Genomic DNA, 25,105 nt, shown 5'->3' on the forward strand with positions numbered 1-25,105 from the left:
TTGAAGTTCTAAACCACACTCTTTGCTCAATTAAATGGGCTAAAAATTGGAACATCTGAGAACACTGCCATCAACGAAACTTACAGATCAGTTAAATCTCAAATTTTGAATCGCTGCTGACATGAGTTAATTTAACACCTTCATGCAAGACTTTTTTCTTCATTATTAACTCTACAATGTAGGAATAACACTAACCTACTTAACAGACTTCTAAGGTTTGTGCATATACAACATGTCAGTCTAAAATGCCAAGTAGCGTGATTACAAAAAGACACACAGATATTACGTTTGCCGTGTTCTCTTGTCATTATGTCATAATATGGTGACAAAAATCACTATGTACAACACTGTGCCTTGACACCCACTGACATTTTGGTAGCAATAGATTTTGCATCTCCTACTGAACATGAGAGCATGGAACCACCAGAGCACAGATTTCTATTCTGAGTAGTAGTAGGAGTACTGATACCATACTTTTTCTCTTACAAAAACACTCTAACCCCCAACATTAAAAACCAGAACAATGTAAGATCCACTTATACCCTAATGAAAAAGAGGATTCTATAATCTCAGACAATTATGATAAAGGCCCTGCTCTGTGTCAAAGATACATGATACTGGCATGTAGGACCACTGGCATTTATAGTAAAATAGTTTCTGAGGTGTTTGGTCCCAGGATATAAAGTTATTCCTTTGTACTTTGCATCTCGAAGAAACCAATGTCAATACAGTATGGCCCCCAAATTCAAGGCAGATACGTCTCTGAAATTAGTGTGGAAATATGAAACTACAGATAATAGTAAAACTTATTTAAAGGAACTACTTCCCATGGAAGTTGACCATACAGTCACACTGGAGTACCTAGAAAATGTCTACAGATAACAGACGCAGGTAAGTGAAATCGCTGGTACTGATGGTTAGAGTGATTATACTGTATCATATACCTTTGATTCCCAAAATGTATGAGGCAGAAATTGTTTGATAAATGAAGCCTCCAAATTATCTGCAAGCGCTATAGGATATATAATCCAGCAGTGGTCCTCAAACTTTTTAAGCACAGGACCAGTTCACAGTCCCTCAGACTGGTTGGGGGGGGGGGGGGGGCAACTACAGTTTGGAAAAAAAAACATGAATTCCTATGCACATTGCACATATCTTGTCTGTAGCACAAAGAAACATGAAAGAACAATACAATATTTAGGATGAAAACACTTTTAACCAACATAAACTTACCAGGATTCATGGGAAGCGTGGGCATGCTTTTGACTGATGAGATAGTCAAGTGAATTAGGACTGTTGTTATTGTGTGCTTTCAAGTCATTTCAAATTTAGGGCAGGCCCAAGTCTAGAATTTAGGACGGGGACTGGGTAAATGGCCTTGGAGGGCTGCATCCAGCCCATGGGCTTTAGTTTAGGGACCCTGCTTATAATATTCTCCCATATATGTCTGGTCAAGGGTTTGAGATCTTCAGAGAAGATCCTTCCATCATCCCCACAGTCATGTTTGGTGGGTTTTAACTGCAACAGAATTCCCTTTCAAAGAAAACTAAACTCCTTGTTTTTCCACTGTTAAGCAGATATCTTCCTTATTCAGTGGGTCTTTAACTGACAGATATTGCATTTTGTTATTGGAAGTGTTTTTAAACTGATCTAAAGTCAATTGCATTTCAATAGTGCAATATATCAAACTGTTTTAAAAAGTAACTTCACTTTTACTTGGACCTTTTTCATTAATCTTATGGTGAGCCCCTTTGAGAGCCAGTTTTGGAAGGAATACAATTAAATAAATTGATGAGCAAAACACAGTATAAACTCCCCACCTTAATAGAATGGACTGAATGGACATTTGTTTTTCTTACAAAAAAGGTACAGTCATAACAAGTAAAGTTTCATGATCAGCATTTGTCCACTCAGGCACTCAGCAAAGTCTAAGAACATAACAGATACTAACCTGGTCAGGGGAAAAATACAGCTCATATACAATACAATGGGTCACCACTAATCTCTACTCATAAAATTTAAAACTAAAACCAGTATAAGATAAAAATTCAGGCAGCATCGGAATAAGAATAGCCAGAAATTATGTTGCAAACAAGTTTAAAGGATGTTTAAGAAAAGAGCCCCTTCACCTGATTTTAAAAGGTTTAGAAAGAAGACCCAAGTGGCCCTCTCTGAGAATAGGATAAAACAACAAGGGTGCCACAATGCCTTAATTTGTTGTTGTTTATTCGTTCAGTCGCTTCCGACTCTTCGTGATCTCATGGACCAGCCTATGCCAGAGCTCCCTGTCAGCTGTCACCACCCCCAGCTCCTTCAAGTTCAAGTAGTCTCACTTAAAGGATACCATCCATCCAGCTTGCCCTTGGTTGGTCCCTCTTCCTTTTTCCTTCTATTTTCCCCAGCATCACCATCCTCTCCAAGCTTTCCAATGCCTTAATGGCCACCCTCAATTTAAATTTATCTTTAATGGTTAACCATCATATCTCACTTACTGGGGACACTTAGAAGAGAACCTCTGAAAATTGCTGGCATCTAGGAAGGCATGTGAATAAGAAGATTATTCCATTTAGGGCTTTACAGGTCAAACACAGCATTTTAATAGTATCTAGAAACAGTTGGGGAACCTGTGAAAAGATTGTCAAAGCAGCAACCTAAAGTGACTGCACCTGTTGATGTATTTGGGTTCAGTTGAAATTTCCGAACAATTTTCAAAGGCAGGCTCATATATAGAATTACAGAATCACAGAACACTTTATCAAGGATTTTCACATTGATCATTCGACCACACCCTTCAGACACTGGTTTAGACCAAAGTCAGGCTAGTTGCTTCATTAAGAGAATGTAGAGGTAACACCCAGCAACACTTCATCACACCCTGTGGATTCACAAAGATATAAAATGAACTTGGCCTGGTCCTGGAGAGCTTAAACAAAGCACATTCTGGCCTCTCCCAGCTGACCAAAGGCACGTCGAGACTGATGGGAAAGTCCTAGATTTTGTTACTATACTTTCTGATTATAAGTGTATGTTTGTGTGTATGTGGTTCCAAGTCATCCATCGATTTGTGGTAACCCCATGGTTTTCTTAGGCTTTTCTTACGCTCAGAGGTGGTTTTGCCAGTTCCTCTGAAACATGGGATTCATTGGCAGATTCCCATCCAAGTACTCTAATCAGAGTCAACCCTACTTAGCTTTCAAGATCAAATGGGATGTGATGCCTTTAGGGTATGTAGGCCTGCCTCTGATTTTATATTGAGCTAAAATAAACTGAATACTGGTATAAAAAGTCTCTTGATCGTACTGAGAGCTGACACAAAATATTCTGGGATAAACAAAGCTAATTGATTTACTGGGGAAAAAATGGGAAAGAATAAGAATAAAATCTGGGACTTCCTGGTCTAAAAAGACCAGTCTGAATAGGCCCCAAATGTCATTCAAAGACTCTTTCCACTATTTCCTACAAAAAGACATCACAGACAAGAGGGAAAAAAGCCTGCAAACATTCACTGGCCAGAGAGGGCAGTTTGTTTTCCTTTTGCCTGTCAGAAAGAATAGTTAAGCGCTTTCTTTCTGAGATGTACTGCCTAAAATAACCTTTTTCCTCTTACAGTAGAGTCTCACTTATCCAACGTAAACGGGCCAGCAGAACGTTGGATAAGCGAATATGTTGGATAATAAGGAGAGATTAAGAAAAAGCCTATTAAACATCAAAATAGGTTATGATTTTACAAAATAAGCACCAAAACATCATGTTATACAACAAATTTGACAGAAAAAGTAGTTCAATACGCAGTAATGTTATGTTGTAATTACTGTATTTACAAAATTAGCACCAAAATATCATGTTATATTGAAAACATTGACTACAAAAATGCGTTGGATAATCCAGAACATTGGATAAGCGAGTGTTGGATAAGTGAGACTCTACTGTACTTTCAAAATCCACTTTCCCTTTGTATAATGATCAGGGATGTTCAGTCTTAAGACCTTTGTGAGCCATTCTAAAAGCCCTTTCTAGACAAAAGACAGGCTAAAATAGTTTCAAAAAGATGGACTCAATCTGAAATTGCTTTATCTCTGCAACCACGAACCAGTCATGAATGAAAACCCTTACTACTTGAAAGCATGGGGCATAATGATTACCACTAGATCAGTGGTTTTCAATCTGTGGGTCCCCAAGTGTTTTGGCCTACAACTCCCAGAAATCCCAGCCAGTTTACCAGCTGTTAGGATTTTTGGGAGTTGAAGGACAAAACATCCGGGGACCCACAGGTTGAGAACCACTGCACTTGATGCTTTTCCCAGTGCACAAACAGCCTCTAGCCTTAGAAAGATGGCAATATCAGCTATTGTCAAGATGGAGTTTATTAGGCTAACTAAAACAGATCTGCAGATAGCTGAATTTTTATTTTATTTTTATTTTAACCCAACTTGATAACTCATTAAACTATTTGTAGGTTTTTGTGTAATTGCAACATGTTGCCATCATGAAATATACTGCTTGGAAATTGGGTCCATCATACAAACAAAACTATAATATAATATTAGTGAATTTCAATAGAGAAACACAAAGAGACACATACTGACAGATCCATATTTATAGAATACCTCAATTAGTTACTGACTGATTATTCATGAACTAAATCCAATGACTCTCCTTAGATGTAACAGCCAGGTTAAATAAAATGACTTAGCCAGAAATTACTTAGTAAGATGTCCACAAGAATAATTATAAGCAGAATATGAAGTTCTAGAGGCAAAATCATCAAGGACATTAAAGCCACCCCCAGGTTGGAAGCTACATTTAATGGGGCACGAGAAAATGTGATCAAGATACAATGAACTGGCAAGAGGCTGCAAAAAGAAGACCTTGTTGCTATCATTTCTGCTGAGACCCACATCTTTGGCAGGGACCATTACACTTGTTGCCAGAGAAAATCAGCCAACCTCATAGAAAGCATAGTCAAAGCAGTAGAGGAAGGTTGGGTTTGGGTCACTGAAAGCAGCAAGAACCACCACCACCATCATCATCATCATCATCATCATCACCACCACCACCACCACCACCACCACCACCACCACCACCCTCATTACCTGGCTGGGGAAGAAGGCCTCCATTGTCCTTCACAATATAAGCAGCCCTATGGGGGTCATGTGTCACAGACATCATTGAAATGAATATGCCTGCTACCCTCCTATAAAAGTTCAAAACAGCCCTTCATCCTGTATCAGTAAATGCTTCCCAACATATTTTCAGTACTATATTCCAGAATATATTGTTGTTGTATGCCTTCAAGGAGCCCCGGTAGCGAAGTATGTTAAAGCTCTGAGCTACTGAATTTGCAGACCGAAAGGTCCCTGGGAGCGGTGTGAGCGGCTGCTGTTAGCTCCAGCTCCTGCCAACCTAGCAGTTCAAAAACATGCCAATGTGAGTAGATCAATAGGTACCGCTCCGGCGGGAAGGTAACAGCGCTCCATGCAGTCATACCGGTCACATGACCTTGGAGGTGTCTACGGACAACCCTGGCTCTTCGGCTTAGAAATGGAGATAAGCACCAACCTCCAGAGTCATGCATGACTCGACTTAACGTCAGGGGAAACCTTTATCTTTACCTATGCCTTCAAGTACTTATTTAGTCAGAGGCTCCTTTATCAAAGGCTTTGCAATCCCCTAACAAAAACTATACTCTACTCAAAATCTGGAAATACAAACTAGAACTTCATACAATTTTCTGGCACATTATAGAAACATTGGTAAAGACTAAAAATGTCATTTACTCCAATCCCACCCCACGCCCAGTACATATAGCTCATGATCTTGCTAGTAAAAACAATAAATGAGGCACTACAATTATACTAGTGTACATTTACTTGGGGGAAATGGCCCATTGAGCTCAGTGGAATGGGATTCTGAATTAACACAGAGACTTGGGTCAAAAGACTTGACTTATTGAGATCTACCTAAAACAAGCCTTCAAGGAAATATAATTAGCTTCACAAATCCGAGTAAATAATGTACTCTGGCCTCTTCCATCAGCTAATGCACAACCAGAGTCAGGACTCTTATTTGGTTTTAGTAAAATGTATTGCAGAAACTATTTGAGTCATTAAACAATCACTCAGTTTTAAAATAGCATTAAGATCACCTATATATTGTCATAATTACAAATGTAAGTATTAGTTTACCTCATTTCAGCTTCTCAAGGCTGTCACAGATCCTTGAGTTTACAGCATATTTTCCACAATCAATACAGAATGTACATTCCCATCTTGTACATCCTATATGTTATACAAACTGCAGGATACATTCAAAAGCTCATTTCAAGATTCATTTCCATCAATCTTACATTTTAGAATTTACTAATGAGTTCCCAGCCCTACAATCTAATTTGACACTGGAGAAAAAATGTCCACATATTGGTAAATTTCTTGCTTGCTTGAGGTATTGTGTTTAATCAACCAGTCCAATACAGTGAGTCATCTCACTACTGTTATGTTGGAGGTGAAAGGGCCTCCTTTTTTGCCCAACAGAGTGCAGGTGTGGTCCTGATAATCCCTGGGTGTTCCATTTCTAACAATAGGTAGAATCAAACCTCTCATTCATCCATGAAAGTATGTTAAAAGAATCTCCGTAGTTGGATTACAACACAGAATTATACGCAGATATAATTGTCATCACCTTTTACAGAAACATTTATAGCCCTAGATTACTCAGGATGCATTACTAATAAACACAAAAGCATGTATGCTTTAATTCGGTGTGAAGGCTTTTCTAGTAAGCTTCAAAATAAAATGAAGGCCACAAATAGACGGGGATAATTTCTTGATTTTTATATTCCCCATCTTTTTTTGTTTTACCACATTTAGCTACTACACAGGATGTTCCCCCAGGTTGATCGTTCACTTACACACTCCTGATAGGACAGTGATTCCCAAAGTGGGTGCTACCGCCCCCTGGTGGGCACTGCAGCGATACAGGGGGGTGGTGATGGCACCTATTGGGGGAGGGACCAGGGGAGGGGCAGGGCCTCTTCCAAAGTGCCAGAGACAAGGTTGAACACCTGAGGAGCCTGTTAGGACACAGGAGGTGGAGCTAGAGGAGTGGGTGTGGCTTCTTTCCAAGAGCCCGAGATAGGGCTGAGAATCTATACCTCTCCTGAGGCGCTTGTTGGGACACAGAGGGCGGAGCTAGGGAAGGGGGCGGGGCTTCCTTCTAAGAGCCCAAGAAAGGACTGAGCCTCTCCTGAGAGGCCTTTTAGGACAAAAGGGTTGGGCTAGGGGCAGGGCCTCTTCCCAAGAGCGCAAGACAGGGCTGAGCCTCTACTGAGAGGCCTTTTAGGACTAAAGGGCGGGGCTGGGGCCTCTTCCCAAGTGCGCAAGACAGGGCTGAGCCTCTGTATACCTACCCTGAGGTGCTTGTTAGAACTCCTTTAGCCCCGCCCCCCATCTCCTGGCAGGCGCCCCGCCTCCGAGCTCATAACTCTGCCCATCCCAGTCCTGGCTACCCATTTGTTGATAAGCAGTTAGGAATTGCACCTGGAGGGCCGAAGTTTGCCTATGTCTGAGCTAGACTAAGAAGTAATACCCTTATTAATACGGACTTCTTCATATGAAAGCCCAATGATGTCAGAAGTACTTGTTCAATGCTTCTTTAAAAAATGAGCTGGGACATGACTGCCCTTTTCTGTATAATATCAAAGAATAGTTGACATAGTGGATACGTTTACATCTTTTTGGTCAACTGCTTTTTAGTAGTATTCAGAAAAAAATAGTGCTCTTAACAAACCATTTTAATTAGAATACTTTCATTTAAGCATAGTATAACCCGAAGTGAAATCAACAGAATCAGACAGGCTGAAACTGCAGCATAACTGAATTGTGTATTTAGCTGTAAATCAGCAACTACACCAGTGGATACACAAAGCAAGTCCCAAAACGAGTCCCTGCATAACTCTGAGCAGAGAGGACAGAGACATCTACTTGAAGTACCATTCTCAGCTCTGACTCTTCTGACAATCTAATACTTGAAATGGCCTGTCAGATTAGTTCCCACAGCATAAGTTCCTGAGATAGGGAGAAGGGAACATATGGCTCTCCAGATGTCAACCTGCAATTCTCGTCAACTGTATCCAGCAAAATCAATGACCTGGGGTAGATTATAGGAGTTTTAGTTCAGCAACATCTGGAGAACCAGAGACAATAATCTCTGCAAGAACTAACTTTAACAACTATTTTAAATAATAATAATAATAATAATAATTTTTTAAAAACTTTATTTCTAGACCGCCCTCTTTCCCCAGAGGAACTCAAGGCGACAAACATTCAATGTCACAACTACTTCACTTAATATCAAAAGTATAAAATGACAATAACATACTCATTACAATAAAAATTCCAAATTAGAAAAAAACAATAAATTTAAACATGACACTAAGTAAAAACATTACTGCACAGTAATGGGAGAGCAACATCAGAACTTACAAAGTTCACCTTCAGAGATCAGCATAATATCCTTATAAGCAAGGAGAATCCCAAATAAATCTTAAATTTTGGAACACTGGACAATTAAAATATGACATACCGTTATCAATATACCAAAAACAAAGTTTTGGGGAGAAAGAATACAAACTTTGCTTTCTGGTTGTGTAACCAGTTGTACCGGTTTTTCCCATTTCTGAGCAGGAAAAAGCTAAGAAGTAAAAAATCCATAAACTGAAGTTTTACAGATGATTTATTTATATATTGATTTACTACTACTTTTGTATTATTATGGTCTCTTTTTAAATAAAAGTTATTTAACATTAGAAAAAGAGTAAAGAAACTGTTGAGCTATCACTTCTATCACAATATTTTGATGAAATTTTGCAACTCTTACTCCAACTTTTGCGTTATCACAGACTGGGAAGAGAGGATCTCTCTTATCAGCTATAATCTTACAAATTGTTGTCTCTGTGTGTAGTCTCCCTCTAGCTCTCTTTTTAGTAACTACAGTAGAGTCTCACTTATCCAACATTCTGGATTATCCAATGCATTTTTGTAGTCAATGTTTTCAATACATCGTGATATTTTGGTGCAAAATTCGTAAATACAGTAATTACTACATAGCATTATTGCGTATTGAACTACTTTTTCTGTCAAATTTGTTGTATAACATGATGTTTTGGTGCTTAATTTGTAAAATCATAACCTAATTTGATGTTTAATAGGCTTTTCCTTAATCCCTCCTTATTATCCAACATATTAGCTTATCCAACGTTCTGTCGGCCCGTTTATGTTGGATAAGTGAGACTCTACTGTACTTGCAAATAACATACAGTACTGTTCAGATGCAAGCAAACTGTATAGCTGGCAAGAGTTGTTCTCCATTCTCACAGGAAAATCCTCATCAGTGCACAAAATATCCACAAATGGTTCCCTGCACAGCAGGCTGACCTGAACTGACACACCAATTCCATTTACTAGATTAGCATCCAATCTGAGGGGAGCCAACAGGAAGACACAAGGGAAGGGAGTGCATAGGAAGCTCAATGATCCTTGACCCCTTGCAAAGGTGCTGCTTCAGTTCCAGTTAGATTTTGTAAAACCCTTTCACAGCCAGGTACAGGCGATCCCCATGTTACAAAACAAGATAAGTTCTGTAGGTTTGTCCTTAAGGGAAGGAAAAATATAGGATGATTTGGAAGGCAAATGTTCAAGAAAGGGAAGTACTACTGTTATGAATATAAAATCCAATAAAATATCTTTTAAAAAGTTGCACTGTTCTAAGTTGCACTCCAGCCCCCCCCCCCCCCCCACACACACACACATATATATAAGGGTAAAGAAACTGATGAGCTATCACTATGTGTGTGTGTGTGTGTGTGTGTGTGTGTGTGTGTAGAAATATAGATAGATATTTAGATATACAGTAGAGCCTCACTTATCCAAGCTAAACGGGCCGGCAGAAGCTTGGATAAGCGAATATCTTGGATAATAAGGAGGGATTAAGGAAAAGCCTATTAAACATCAAATTAGGTTATGATTTTACAAATTAAGCACCAAAACATCATGTTATACAACAAATTTGACAGAAAAAGTAGTTCAATACGCAGTAATGTTATGTTGTAATTACTGTATTTACGAATTTAGCACCAAAATATCATGATATATTGAAAACATTGACTACAAAAATGGCTTGGATAATCCAGAAGCTTGGATAAGCGAGGCTTGGATAAGTGAGACTCTACTGTATATAGATAAGCTTTGGATAGCATAGAAAAGGGCAAATACCCCTGTGGTATCTGTTTTGCTGTCTGTGTCCCTGTTCAGAAGATTTGACCTCACTTTCTGTCCCTGTGATAATCAGATTTTGAAGCAAGCTTCGGTGGAGACACCTTTTTCCCAAGGTAATTCTTCCAGGAGTGAATTTCCCTTCCTAGGGGAAGATTTCTCTCACTTCCTGTTATCTCACTCCCATTCTCAACTCTGAATCATTTTCAAGTCGGATGCTTGTAACTTGGGGACTTTTCTGACACTCACTGTGATTGGCCTTGAACACAACTCCCTATAATTGTGAACTGCTCACAAACAAAACCATGCATTTTCAATTTAGCCAACAGACACACAAAAATTAAATCAGAAGTAAAAGCTTTTTTTTTTCAGCCAATGCATTACTACATTCAGTGTCACAAACAGCCAGGACCTGGAGATGCTACTTTTTCAACTAAACTCTCAGAATACTTGTAAAAGCATGGCCATGTTGATCTGGGAACTTTGTGAGCTAAAGCACAAAAGTAATTGTGTCCCATTAGGACGATGAAAAGACTGAATAAGTTATTATTCACCTGTCCAAAGTACACCATACTTCAATGTTACACGTGGAAACTGTCTTTCCTTTCCACGTGGACATATGAAATTGCTTTAAACCAAGTCAAGGTATCAGTCCACCTGGTTGAAAACTAAAAGCTTTCACTGGGAGAGGTCCTTCGGGTTTCAGTCAGGTTTCTGTCCTCACCTGGATATTTTTGGTGGTCGTGCAACAAGTACTAATATTGCCCAACCTACTTTAGCTTCCAAAATCAGACAAGATGGGACGTGCTCAGGGTAATATGTTAGAAACTCAGATGCTTTCACTCTCTGCTTTTAACCTCAAGGAAATATCTGAAAGATTTTGCTTCTACTTTTAAACTCTTGCTGAACTCACTTCCAAGTTATTTATTACACTGATAGCCAGACTTTCTTCCTCAGAAATGACAGCCAAGAAATTCATATTAAAAACACAAATGCAAAATATAAAAGCAGAAAAAGATTGACAAAAAAGAAACAAGACTCCCTTCAGTTAAAATTCAACTGAATGCTTAAGTCCCACCAAGGAGGAAAAAGCTATTTGTGTATCACAAAAAGGACAACTTGTCAGAAAGCTCCAAATCCAGAAATTCTGGCAGAATATCATGTATTACAGACACAATGCAATGCCTAGTTACCAACGCATCTGAATACATTTCAGGTAATAACTACAAATTGTGGTTCCTGAGTTCCTATTCTTGTGCATCCCATTCTTCAGCCAAAGCACTAATTTGTTTACTTCACTGAATATGCAAGCAATTAAAAAATGCTTGGCTTTCATAGGTTTTCAAATAGCTTTTACAGAATATTAATTCCATGAAATCCTCTAGCACAGTACAGTAGAGTCTCACTAATCCAAGCCTCGCTTATCCAAGCCTCTGGATAATCCAAGACATTTTATAGTCAATGTTTTCAATATATCGTGATATTTTGGTGCTAAATTCGTAAATACAGTAATTACAACATAACATTACTGCATATTGAACGACTTTTTCTGTCAAATTTGTTGTGTAACATGAAGTTTTGGTGCTTAATTTGTAAAATCATAACCTAATTTGATGTTTAATAGGCTTTTCCTTAATCCCTCCTTATTATCCAAGATATTCGCTTATCCAAGCTTCTGCTGGCCCGTTTAGCTTGGATAAGTGAGACTCTACTGTATTAAAAAACTTTAACTCTACATGTTTGCTTATGAAAAATATTCCCACTAAAGCCAGCAAGGCTTACTTTTGAACAAACATGCAAACAACAAACCAACAGGTCCATAACTGAAGACATCTGTTTAATAATGGCATCATATATTCTTAAGGCAAAGACCAATTCTAATGATGCCACAGTAAAAGGGTCAGTGCATTATAACACCATCACCATAAGTGAAGTCATTTGCAGTCATCAAGAAAGCAAAAGATCCAACGGCAATCCGTAAATACGTCCATACCAAGAAATACTGATGAATACAATCTATTCAATGATCTTTAGCTCAATTATGTTGGTTCAAATGCAGAAGTGACTGTTAGAATTTTATCTCGTATGTTATTTGGGTTTCTTTAAGGTTGGAAACAACCTAAAGACACACAACAACAAAATGCATATGGTATAATCAACAGAAGAGAGAAGCAGCATGAAAGTGGAAGATGGCCTGCTGAAATATGTACAGGAACTATTTCAGAATTACCTAGTTGTGTATTAGAAGTTGAAGCATATATATGTTTTGAAATTGGAAGAACCAGTTTCCATTTTTCAAATAAAAATTATTTATACCCCAAGAAGACATGATGAAGACATCAAGGTTCAAATCCAGATTCTGCCACAGAAACCAACAGTGACACAGGGCAAGTCACACTCTCCCAACTGAGAGGAAAGCAATGGCAACCTCCTTCTGAACAAACCCTGCCAGGAAAACCCTGTGATGGGGTCACCTTAGGGTCGCCAAAAGTTGAAAACAACTTGAAACCACACAGCGAACAAACAAATTCCTATCTCATGCCATGTTTTGCCAGCAGTAACGACCATGAAACTGTTTGCCAGCAGTAACGACCATGAAACTGAGTTCAAAGAAAGCTCAAAACATAAAAATTTCAGGAATTGGCAATGAAGCCAAAACAAAATGGAGAATTAAATTCATAAATGAAGCTTTTTTAGTTTTCCCCACAGTGTATTGCAGAATTTCCGCACTTTGATAAAGCTGCAATATACAAATAAAAGCAAAGAACACATTAAATTTATCCAGGATTAATCTGAAATTACAGTACTTGCTTTGGGTATAATCTCATATTTGATATATACACAAATATACATGTAAATTCAGTGAATAATTGCAAAGACATTTTCTACTTTCTACAGAAAGTACTTGTGTCATTACAAACAATTCTCTTTGAGTTTTCCACTGATCAGTAGTTAAACAGAAACATATGGAGGTGACAAGAGATTAATATTCTAATTTCACTTTAAATCTTTCAGAACCTCAATGGTTATTTTTCCCAGAAAAATTGGCTGCAAATGGATTACAGTTTTGCATGCATTTCTTTCCCCACTTCCCTTATTGCTATGGAATAAAACAGATTAATAGTAGATCCAATATTTTAAATATCTACAGCATCTCACATTCCCTTCACAGGTAGGAACATGGAAAATACCATATAAGCTGATGGACAGCATTGCACTTCAAAAAGCATATGCTCAAATGTAAGCACATCAGTTTCCCAAACCACATTCTCATATCTGACAAAGAACATTAAGATGTAACAGTTGGCCAATTCATATTACATGCCACCTAACTGCCAAACTATGGTTTGACAATCAAAAATATTTTCTTAGAGTGATAGGATCTTCGCGCTCATGCTGTTTCAAACATACTCCTTATGCTGTTTCAAATATACAACAGGAACACAGGTAAACAGTCAGCCGTTGAAACCAGGATTAGAAGATAATTTCTAGTTTAAGGCGTATCCATATATTGCATAGTTATAACACTTTGGCACTACTTCAGCTGCTGTGTGTCTGTCCTATAGAATTCTGGGATTTGTAGTTTGTCACGTGGCTTAAAACTGTCTGCTAGAGAGTATCTCCAGAACTTTCTAACACTGAATGATAACTACCTCACCAAACAACAAATCCAAGAATTCTGCAGGAAAGATATCAAACTAATTTAAATGTGCAGTGTGGATATGTCCTAGAGTTAAGCAACAAATGTACTTACAATGGTTCACATATAAATACCAAATCACAGAGAGAGAGGGAGGAAGGGAGGCCCAAGAGGAATAAACAAGGCTGTGGTGCTTGGTCACCAGGAAGTGCGCCATCTGAAGTGCATCATCAAGAATTTCATAGAAGAATTTATGAAGGAAAAATGAACTTTTTATACTTTCCAATAAAAATGTCATTCAATAAATGCATGGCACACCCTTTTGATAGTGAACACCTTCTCCAGAGTATAGCAATGCTAAGATTAATTAACTTGCACATTGGGTTTCTATAATGCACACTTCTTGTGGCCTTCCAGGTGTTCTGGACTTCAGCTCCAGAATTCCTGACCATTGAATAAGCTGGCTAGGGCTTTTGGGAGGTGGAGGCACAAATACCTGGAGGGCCGCAGGCTGAAGGGGCCTGCTAATACATAATAAATTGGTCTACCTTGGACATGAAGTTTAGAAAATACAGCAAGAATGCAGGACCAAAATTCATCATAGACTCACCTGTTCCCAACATCTGCCATCTTTTGAGAACAATGAAGACACTTCTAATCTCCCAGAGGTTTTAAATATTACTCTTGAAATACTGATTTTTTTAAAGTGGCTAACTGTAAAGTAGCTTGATCAGTTGAGTTTTTTTTTTTTACAATTTGTTAGAGTGGGAAAGAGTGTTTCCTTATGTTATATGGTTACTGATTTTAACTTTTACATAGCTTACCTGTAGGACACCTGGGATCTTTTTTTATTGGTCATTATTGACATAAATATCCCAACAAAAAAAATAAGAAATGCAAAAAGCCTTCACTATAAAAACTTAAAAGGAAGTCTCCACATATCTGTTTTTGTGTATGCCAAGTACACATTACCATCAGTTCTACAGTTGAAACTACACTGGCTTAGAAGCTTCGGGTTCAACCTATCTTCGAGGCTACATCACAAGCGTTGAGATCTGCTGGAGAGGCGCTTCTCTCAGTCCCACTACCGGTTCAAATACGGTTGGTGGGGACAAGAGAGAGGGTCTTCTCAGTAGTGGCTCCCCAGCTCTGGAATTCCCTACCTAAAGAAATTAGACTTGCCCCCACCCTTCAAGCCTTTCAGATGAGTTTAAAAACATGGCTCTTCTGACAGGCCTTTGAGCATGTGTAATTCTGCCCAGGCCATGACCCAAGTGTGCCACTCTGCAATTTGTTATTACTGATTATTAACTTACTTGCAGGCTTTACTGCATTTTAGAAAATTTTATAATTCTTATATTTTTGCTGGGGTTTTACATACATTATTGCTTTTATACTTATGTTATATGTCTGTTTTTATTGTTGTTTTTATTGTTTTTATTGTTATTTTTAAAGCTAAGTGTATTGTTTTAATCTATTTCTGTAAACCGCTCTGAGCCAAACTGGGAGTAGCAGTATACAAGTCAAATAAATAAATAAATAAATAAATAAATTTTATATTTGTGTACTTATATATTGTGTATTGTATGTGGCACCATGGTGCTTCTGTGAGCAGCCCCGAGTCCCCCTGGGGAGAGGGTGGCGGGGTACAAATAAAGATGTATTATTACTATTTATTATAAAAGTGCTGAATTTGCGTTTCTTAAATCCAGATACTGCTAAAAGAAGCTACATTATTTTAATAACTGATATATCTTCCAAATAAAAGCATGTCCACCATATCGATGCTCACACTGAAGAACTGAACTCGACAGCTATACATGCAGGAAGGAGGATGTAGTGCTCAATTTTGGCCAGAAAATAAAATACCCAAAACAAAATAAAACAATGTATAGTATGCAGTTATAAAGAATTAGGTATGGAAGCTTCACATCAAGCAAAATGGGGGGGGGGGGGATTAAAGTATTTCTACAGATTTGAAATTTTGCATGGTGCTTCATGAGTAAGAGCTAGTTCAATGTCATGATATCATCTCCCTTATTTGTTTGCCTCATCTGCAAAGGATTCATTATGGTTTACCAAGCTTATGATAGGCAGATTATGTGAACAGCACCTGCACACTTCTTCCACACATTTCGAAACTATTTCCAAATAGCTGTCAGTCTTTGCTTATCTTCATTAGCTTTCAACAATAATATCCTTCCATATAGCAAAGTTCCCTGTGACTTAGTACTCTCTCCTTAATAGTCTTTCTGAAAAGTGCATATAGGTTACGAAGGCATAACCACAGTTCTTTACTAGGACTAACCCAGTTATGCTGGGATCTCAGAATGCACTCTTAATACAGGACTGATCTTTCAACACCATAATACCACGTGGCACTGTTATATCAAAGCACCAGGGTAACCCAAGGACAGGACAGTAGATTAAAGGATGCCCTCTTAAACCAACGCAATTTTTTTAAGTATTAAATTCTGTTTCACAAAAGGGACATTCACCATAATTGAACTACAATGCCTTTGTCTATAAATGAAGAAAATATGTACAGAGTATATAAGAGAGAACATAACACAACTACGTCACAGGCTTACGTGCAGAAAACAAAAAAAACTTTCCCATACCATATGCTCAGCATAAACACAAGCACAGTACACCAGTATGCCTTCAGTCCATGGGAAATCCTCATAAAAAATTTCGACTACCAGGAGTCAGTTACTTTTGATATGTAATGCCGAGTAAACACACAGAACTGACTGAGATTTAAGGCTATTAGTACTATTAATATGGAGCCTGGGATAAAAGGTTGAAACAGGGGCCTTTCTAAGGACAACCTATTAGTCTGAACGGTAGGTGCTGCCGTAAAGCATTAAAACACACACAACTTTCCTAAACTAGGGATATGTATACATACACAGGAACTTCCCATAAGCAACTGGGTGGGAGATAAAAATGAGAAAAAATAGGATGGCTTCAGTATACAAAAGCCCTACAGATCTGAGCAGCCTGGATGTGATCTCTTTCAAATCTATAGTTCTAGGACTGGTACAGGCAAACTTGGGCCCTCCAGGTGTTTTGGACTTCAACTCCCACAATCCCTAACAAGCTGGGTTTATAAGAGTTTTCTGTGCTGTATGGCCATGTTCCAGAAGCATTTTCTCCTGATGTTTCTATGGCAGGCATGCTCAGAGGTTGTGAGGTGTATTGGAAACTTGGCAAGTGGGGTTTATATATCTGTGAAATGCCCAGGGTGGGAGAAAGAACTCTTCTCTGTTTGAGGCAAGTGTGAATGTTGCAGTTGACCACCTTGATTAGCATTTAATAGCCTTGCAGCTTCAAAGCCTAGCTGCTTCCTGCCTGAGGCATTGTGGCTTTTAGGGGGGATTGTGGGAGTTGAACTCCAAAGTACCTGGAGGGCCCAGGTTTGCCCATGCCTGTTCTAGGAATTTCCTAGACTCAACTGTGGGTGAGTGGGAGAGAAAAAACAAAGAAACTGGAGTATAGAAAAGCCCTACCGATCTGAGCAACCTAAATGTGCAGTAAAACACACAGAAGTTTCTCAAACTGGAGATGTCACATTATATTCTCCTGCATGGCTGGGATTTGGTCTGGATGGCCCTTGGGGTCTCTTCCTAGGGATTCTTCCCAGAAACAACTGTGAGTGAGTGGGAAAGAAAAACAAAAGACCTGTGCAGCCTGAATGTGCAGTGTTTGAAACAACTAGAGATGTAAGAGTGTTTTGGTTGTGCTTTCATGTATGGCAGGGAGATGGACTGGATGGCCTTTGTGGTCTCTTCCTAGAATTCTAGGACCTTCGTAGAAACAACTGTAGGCGGGTGGGAGAGAGAAAAACAGAAAGAAAAGGAGGTTTCAATGTACAGTAGAGTCTCACTAATCCAAGCCCCGCTTATCCAAGCCTCTGGATAATCCAAGCCATTTTTGTAGTCAATGTTTTCAATATATCATGATATTTTGGTGCTAAATTCATAAATACAGTAATTACAACATAACATTACTGTGTACTGAACTACCTTTACTGTCAAATTTGTTGTCTAACATGATGTTTTGGTGCTTGATTTGTAAAATCATAACCTAATTTGATGTTTAATAGGCTTTTCCTTAATCCCTCCTTATTATCCAAGATATTCGCTTATCCAAGCTTCTGCCGGCCCATTTAGCTTGGATAAGTGAGACTCTACTGTATATACAAAAGCCCTGCAGGCCTGAGCACTGGAATCTGCTGGAACTGGCTTGTAAAGAGGGGGAAATATACATAAAGAATACTTAATTAAGAAATATGTGCTGTGACAATCGGAATGGCCACGGTGTACGATTTTTGGATCATGTGGTTTTAATATTTATATTAATGCTTAATGCTTTGTCTTAGTGTTTAAATGTTGTTTACACATATGTTTAATGGTTTTTAGCCATTTTAATTTACAGTTATGTCTTAGCATTTAGTTATTATGATTTTTTCCCCTATTATATGTATGTTGGCACTGAATTTTTGCCATTAAGATGTTGTAAACCACCTTGAGTCCCTCCACAGGGGTGAGAAAGGTGGTATATAAATATAGTAAATAAATAATATGTGTCTAGACCAGGCATGGGCAAACTTCGGCCTTCCAGGTGTTTTGGACTTCTACTCCCACAATTCCTAACAGCCTACCGGCTGTTAGGAATTGTGGGAGTTGAAGTCCAAAACACCTGGAAGGCCGAAGTTTGCTCATGCCTAGTCTAGACACACAAGGGAGGGGGAATTGTGGGAGCTGAAGTCCAAAACACCTGGGAGGGCTGAAGTTTGCCCATGCCTGGCCTAGACACACAAGGGAAAGAGAATTGTGGGAGTTGAAGTCCAAAACAACTGGGAGGGCCGAAGTTTGCCCAGGCCTGGCCTAGACACACAAGGGAGGGGGAATTGTGGGAGTTGAAGTCCAAAACACCTGGGAGGGCCAAGGTTTGCCCATGCCTGGCCTAGACACACAAGGGAAAGAGAATTGTGGGAGTTGAAGTCCAAAACACCTGGGAGGGCTGAAGTTTGCCCATGCCTGGCCTAGACACACAAGGGAAAGAGAATTGTGGGAGTTGAAGTCCAAAACAACTGGGAGGGCCGAAGTTTGCCCAGGCCTGGCCTAGACACACAAGGGAGGGGGAATTGTGGGAGTTGAAGTCCAAAACACCTGGGAGGGCCAAGGTTTGCCCATGCCTGGCCTAGACACACAAGGGAGGGGGAATTGTGGGAGTTGAAGTCCAAAACACCTGGGAGGGCCAAAGTTTGCCCATGCCTGGCCTAGACACACCAGGGAGGGGGAAACAGAGCAGTGTCTTTAACACAAATCCTCATAGGAAAGGCAGCACCGCCCTCCTGATTCCTTCTCCCTAATAGATCCATGGGACAAAGGGAAGTAAGTGGGGAGAAGAGAAAGAAAGGCAGATTTTGTGGGGAGGGTTATAAAGCGTCGTTTGGGTCTTGTGGAGAAGCAAAACAATTTATTTCAACGTTCCTCATGGACGCTTGAGCCTGAGGAGGAGTTGTGTAGCTCCTTTTCTGCATCCAGCATAGAAGTGGGAAAGGGATCTCACTCCAGGAAGGGAGGAATCCTATGAGCAAACTTTCCTCTTCTTCTACTACTTCTTCGACTCCGTCCATCCAACATTGTTGTGCCCTTTCCCCTTCCACACAACCCTGCACCACCCCACCTTTGTGGTGGCTTTCAAAGGCTGTTAAATCAACCGACTCAACAAACGCAACGTTTCCAATGGCTGGAAAGCCAAAGAGAGGAGAAGAGGCAACAGGGATGGGGCGGCCATTAGCGCCATTCCAAGCCCTTCCTTTTCGGGCCTCTTTTCGCCTCACAAAAGGCACTTTCCCCGCTCCAGGCCGGGTTCAAGGGACACCTTGGCTTCTTAAGGAGCTTTTCCCCTCCTTCTTTCCCCCTCCTTACCTGGCTAAAGCTCCTGGCGAGGGCTTCTCTTCCATCTCCCCCTTCTGCCCAACGGGTCGCCATTACTTCCTTCCCCGATGGCTACAAAGGGCGAGTTGCCACTCCGACGGGGTCCACATTTGAGGGAGGAAAAATAGGGGGGATAAGGCTCCCAAAAGTATCCCTCCAACGACAGAAAGCCCCCCAAAACAGGAAAAATAGCGGGAACAAGGCTCCCAAAGGTATCGCTCCGGCAACAGAAAGCCCCTCAAAACATCCAAGTTGGGAAATTATTATCTGTCGAAGAACCCAACAACCCTGAAAACCAAGCTTCTTCCCGAGGCAAAAACAAGGATCCAAGTTGGAAATTGTATAGAAAGTGGCTCTGAAAGGGTTTCCTTTCCAACAAGAAGAGATTCAAAGCCTCAGAAGACAAAAAAAAAAACCATTCAAGTTGAAAAATATAGATATTAGATAGATACCCAAGTTGAAAAAAATACGTAGAGATTAGAGACGTCTCTTCAGGGGGGAAATAAACAAGCACCCAATGCCTGTGTGTGTGTGTACACACGGATCCCAGCCAAAGCGCCACAATGGAGATCTTATTTTCTTTGCGTTGCTTTTCTCTTCTTGGAGGGATTACTTCCACTAAGTTGTGTCCGAAGGGGGAACGAGTCTTCCATAAAAAAGCAGGGGAAATAAATGCCTCCAAGAAACATCCAAAATATCTCTCTCTGTGTGTATATATCCTTCTTCTTTTCAAGCAGCGCAGGGATCCCAACCACAATGGATAGAGAGAGAGAAAAGGGTCTTCTCTGACTTTTTTCAAGAAGGGCGGGAAGGGAGGAAGGACCCCGCCGGAGTTTGTCCCCAGCCAGGCTCGGGTTCGTCCCCTTTCATCGCTCCGGAGAAAGGGAGGAACAAGAGGGATGTGTCAATGGCTCCAAGAGGGAGAGAAAAGGAAGGAGGAGAAGCTGCTGCTCTCGTTGTTGCCTCCTCCTCCTCCGCGCCTCCTGCTGTTGCCTTTGCCGCCTCCCGCCCCTCGTTAGGCTAATGGCATTGGCTCCTCGTCCTCTTCCTCCTCCTCTTTCTCTTCCCTTACAAACCCAGGCAGGAGAAGGGAAGTCCTTTCTCCACTACAACTCCCTCCTCCTCCTCCTCGTCACGCACAGGAAAAAGTATAAGAAGAAGGGGAAAAAGTTAAGCCTGGAATTGGAAGGAGAGGAGCAACAGGAAAACACACCCTCTCCTGGCTCCAAAGGGTAATTCCCCCCTTTTTGGCAGAATGCATCTACTGTATCTATCAGCATTGTGGAATGAATGCACTTTGACATATAATAATAATAATAATAATAACAACTTTTTTTATATACCCCGCCCCATCTCCCCGAAGGGACTCGGGGCGGCTTACATGGGGCCTTGCCTGATAAAACAATCAAATACCAAAACACAGCAATAAAACAGTTATCCAATAAAAACATCAATTACAGTAAAAACAGTCGTTAAAATCAACATAAAACATACAATATTAACACTGGAGACTAATTCATAGAACCCAGGCAACGTGCAACATGTGCTGAAATGGGCCGAAATGGGGAAGGTAATTTCACAGTTGAAATGGACAAAGTGCAATATAGCATTGGCAACACCTCGAGAATGGGGCTATTATAAAATGGGCAGATCGATCAGTCCGACATCCCTTGAACTGCCCCACCCACACTGCCTTCCTTTCACCTAGTTTCTGAATCCACATTTATAATAATATTTTATATATATATATATATATATATATATATATATATATATAATAAAAATATAATAATAATAATAATAATAATAATAATAATAATAATAATAATAACTCTTACAAGTAAAACAAGCAGTCAAAGAAGAAGAACATGCCCTGGCAGAATATGTAAAGCAAAGTGAAGAACCTGCTTTGATTGAAGTGAAAAATCAGAAACTCCTCAAAGCACAGCAGACAAAAAAACAGTACAAGAAAACCGCACTACAAACTAGAGCTGACAGCTGGCACAACAAAACATTGCATGGAAAGTTCCTTGACAAAATTGAAGGAAAAGCTGATAAGGAGAAGACCTGGCTCTGGCTCACGAATGGGACCCTGAAGAAGGAGACAGAAGGCCTGATCCTTGCAGCCCAGGAGCAAGCCATCAGAACAAATGCAATTCAGGCCAAGATCGAAAAATCAGCTGATGACCCAAAATGCAGACTGTGCAAGGAAACCGACGAAACCATTGATCATCTCCTCAGCTGCTGTAAGAAAATTGCACAGACTACAAACAGAGGCACAGCTATGTGGCCCAAATGATTCATTGGAACTTATGCCTCAAGTACCACCTCCCAGCAGCAAAGAACTGGTGGGATCACAAACCTGCAAAAGTATTGGAAAATGAGCACGCAAAGATACTGTGGGACTTCCGAATCCAGACTGACAAAGTTCTGGAACACAACACACCAGACATCACAGTTGTGGAAAAGAACAAGGTTTGGATCATTGATGTTGCCATCCCAGGTGACAGTCGCATTGACGAAAAACAGCAGGAAAAACTCAGCCGCTATCAGGACCTCAAGATTGAACTTCAAAGACTCTGGCAGAAACCAGTGCAGGTGGTGATGGGCACACTGGGTGCCGTGCCAAAAGATCTCAGCCGGCATTTGGAAACAATAGACATTGACAAAATTACGATCTGCCAACTGCAAAAGGCCACCCTGCTGGGATCTGCGCGCATCATCCAAAAATACATCACACAGTCCTAGACACTTGGGAAGTGTTCAGCTTGTGATTTTGTGATATGAAATCCAGCATATCTATCTTGTTTGCTGTGTTATAATAAAATAAAATAATAATAATAATAATTGTGTGGTTTTCTGGCATTGTATATTTCTGCCGCTTCTGTGACTGTTCATTTGTATTTTGATTCCGTAGCCCACTTGTCGATGGATGTCTAGAATCCGCAGCATCCACCGCAGTCCTTTTTATCCTGGGCGACGACCGAGCCAGTATAGACTTCGTTTTGGTTTGATTGTCCATAATGCTAATCAGTTGGGTGCTCTTAGTTCCACCACTCCTCAGCTGAGACCTCTCTGGCTTGGTTGGACACTACCGCCAGCACAGCTCTCAACATCATTGGAGCAGTTAAGCCCCCCCCCCCACCACCACCACCACGACAACTGCAAAAGGCCACCCTACTGGGATCTGCGCATCATCCGAAAATACATCACACAGTCCTAGACACTTGGGAAGTGTTCGACTTGTGATACAAAATCCAGCATACCTATCTTGTTTGCTGTGTCATACAACCTTGTTGTGTCAATAATAATAATAATAAATGCAGACTGTGCAAGGAAGCTGACGAAACCATTCATTGATCATATCCTCAGCTGCTGTAAGAAAATCACATAGACAGACTACGAACAGAGGCATAAATATGTGGCCCAAATGATTCATTGGAATTTATGCCACAACTACCAACTCCTAGTAGTAAAGAATTGGTGGGAACGCAAACCTTCAAAGGTATTGGAAAATGAGCACGCAAAAATACTGTGGGACTTCCGAATCCAGACTGACAAAGTTTTGGAACACAACACACCAGACATCACGGTTGTGGAAAAGAAAAAGGTTTGGATTATTGATGTCGCCATACTAGGTGGCAGTCAGATTGATGAAAAACAACACAAAAACTCAACCGCTACCAGGACCTCAAGATCGAACTGCAAAGGCTCTGGCATAAACCAGTACAGGTGGTCCCAGTGGTGATTAGCATGCTGGGTGCCATGCCAAAAGATCTCAGCCGGCATTTGGAAACAATACACATTGACAAAATTACAATCTATCAACTGCAAAAGGCCACCTTACTGGGATCTGTACACATCATCTGAAAATACATCACACAGTCCTAAACACTTGCAAAGTGTTCAACTTGTGATTTTGTGATACGAAATCCAGCATATATATCTCATTTGCTGTGTCATACTATGTCTTTGTGTCAATAATAATAATAATATCAGAAGAGAAAACTGGCAAAAGAAGGCTCGCCATGGAAAACGTGTTGATGAAGGCTTTCACGGCCGGAATCACAGGGTTGTTGTGTGTTTTCGAGAAGCATGGCCATGTATGGCCATGTTCGAGAAGCATTATCTCCTGACGTTCCATCCACATCTATGGCAGGCATCCTCAGAGATTGTTAGGTATATTGGAAAAACTCAGCAAGGAAGGTTTATATATCTGTGGAAGGTCCAGGGTGGGAAAATAAAGCTATTCTGTGGGTGGTACTGAAATGAGTGTGCATCTTGCATTCAATGGCCTATTAGATTCTAAGAAATATGGTATTAACTGGATAAATAAGTAGCTCCCCCGCTTACCAGGACTGGTCTATTTAATTCAGTGAAACAACCACAGTGAGCAATAATGAGTGCATCTACTACACTGAAGAATGCAGTCTGACACCACTTTAACTGCAGTGGCTCAATGTTGTGGATCCTTGAGTGCATCTATCATGAAGAATCAATAATAATAATAATAATAATAATAATAATAATAATAATAATAATAATAATAATAATAAACATTTCTTTGTCACCTGCCTCTCCTCATGGCAGAAGACAGGGCAGAACATAATTAAAACACATCATCAAAACACTCAGTAAAACGCATATGTTAATACATATTTCTATAAAACACACATGGAACAAAGATTAAAATACAATAATCATACAATTTAATTTTTAAAAAACTTGGTTCAAAATGTACTGGATAGGCCTCCCAGAAGAGATACATCTTCAGTTGTATTTTGAATTTCCTCATTTACCTCAGCAAAACAACCACAGTAAACAATAATGACAATTGCATCTATACTGAGGAATTAATGCAGTTTGAAACCACTTTGCCTGCCATGGCTCAATACTATGGAATCATGGGAGTTGTAGTTTGGTGAGATACCAGCACTCTACTCTTTGGCAGAGAAGGACCTTGTTAAACTACAAATCCCATGGCTCCTAGCAGTTTTTTTTAATTGTGTCAGAAGCAACTTGAGAACATACTAAAGGTTGCTTCTGGTGTGAGAGAATTAGCCGTCCACAGAGACATTGCCAAGGGGACACCTGGTTATGATAGCTGGGAGGTTTCTCTCATGTCCCCACAAGCTAGAGCTGACAGGAGCTCACCCTGTCTCACGGATTAGAACCGGCAACCTTCAGGTCAGCAACCTAAACTTCAGATCAGCAGTTCAGCCGGCACAAGGGTTTAACACATTGCG

General features: G+C 40.1%; 1 protein-coding gene across 1 annotated transcript in view; it reads right to left on the reverse strand.

Annotated features, from left to right (window-relative positions):
* arhgap21 (Rho GTPase activating protein 21) overlaps positions 1 to 20,841 on the reverse strand; it is a 126,261-nt gene extending 105,420 nt beyond the window's left edge. The window contains exon 1 of the mRNA XM_008112405.3: positions 19,851 to 20,841. Coding sequence (XP_008110612.1) covers positions 19,851 to 19,913 — 63 coding nt within the window. The 5' untranslated portion in view covers positions 19,914 to 20,841. The remainder of the gene's footprint in view (positions 1 to 19,850) is intronic.
* Between the last annotated feature and the right edge of the window lie 4,264 nt (positions 20,842 to 25,105).

The sequence above is a fragment of the Anolis carolinensis genome, chromosome 6 (genome assembly GCF_035594765.1).
Source record: "Anolis carolinensis isolate JA03-04 chromosome 6, rAnoCar3.1.pri, whole genome shotgun sequence".
NCBI classification, from domain to species: Eukaryota; Metazoa; Chordata; class Lepidosauria; order Squamata; family Dactyloidae; genus Anolis; species Anolis carolinensis.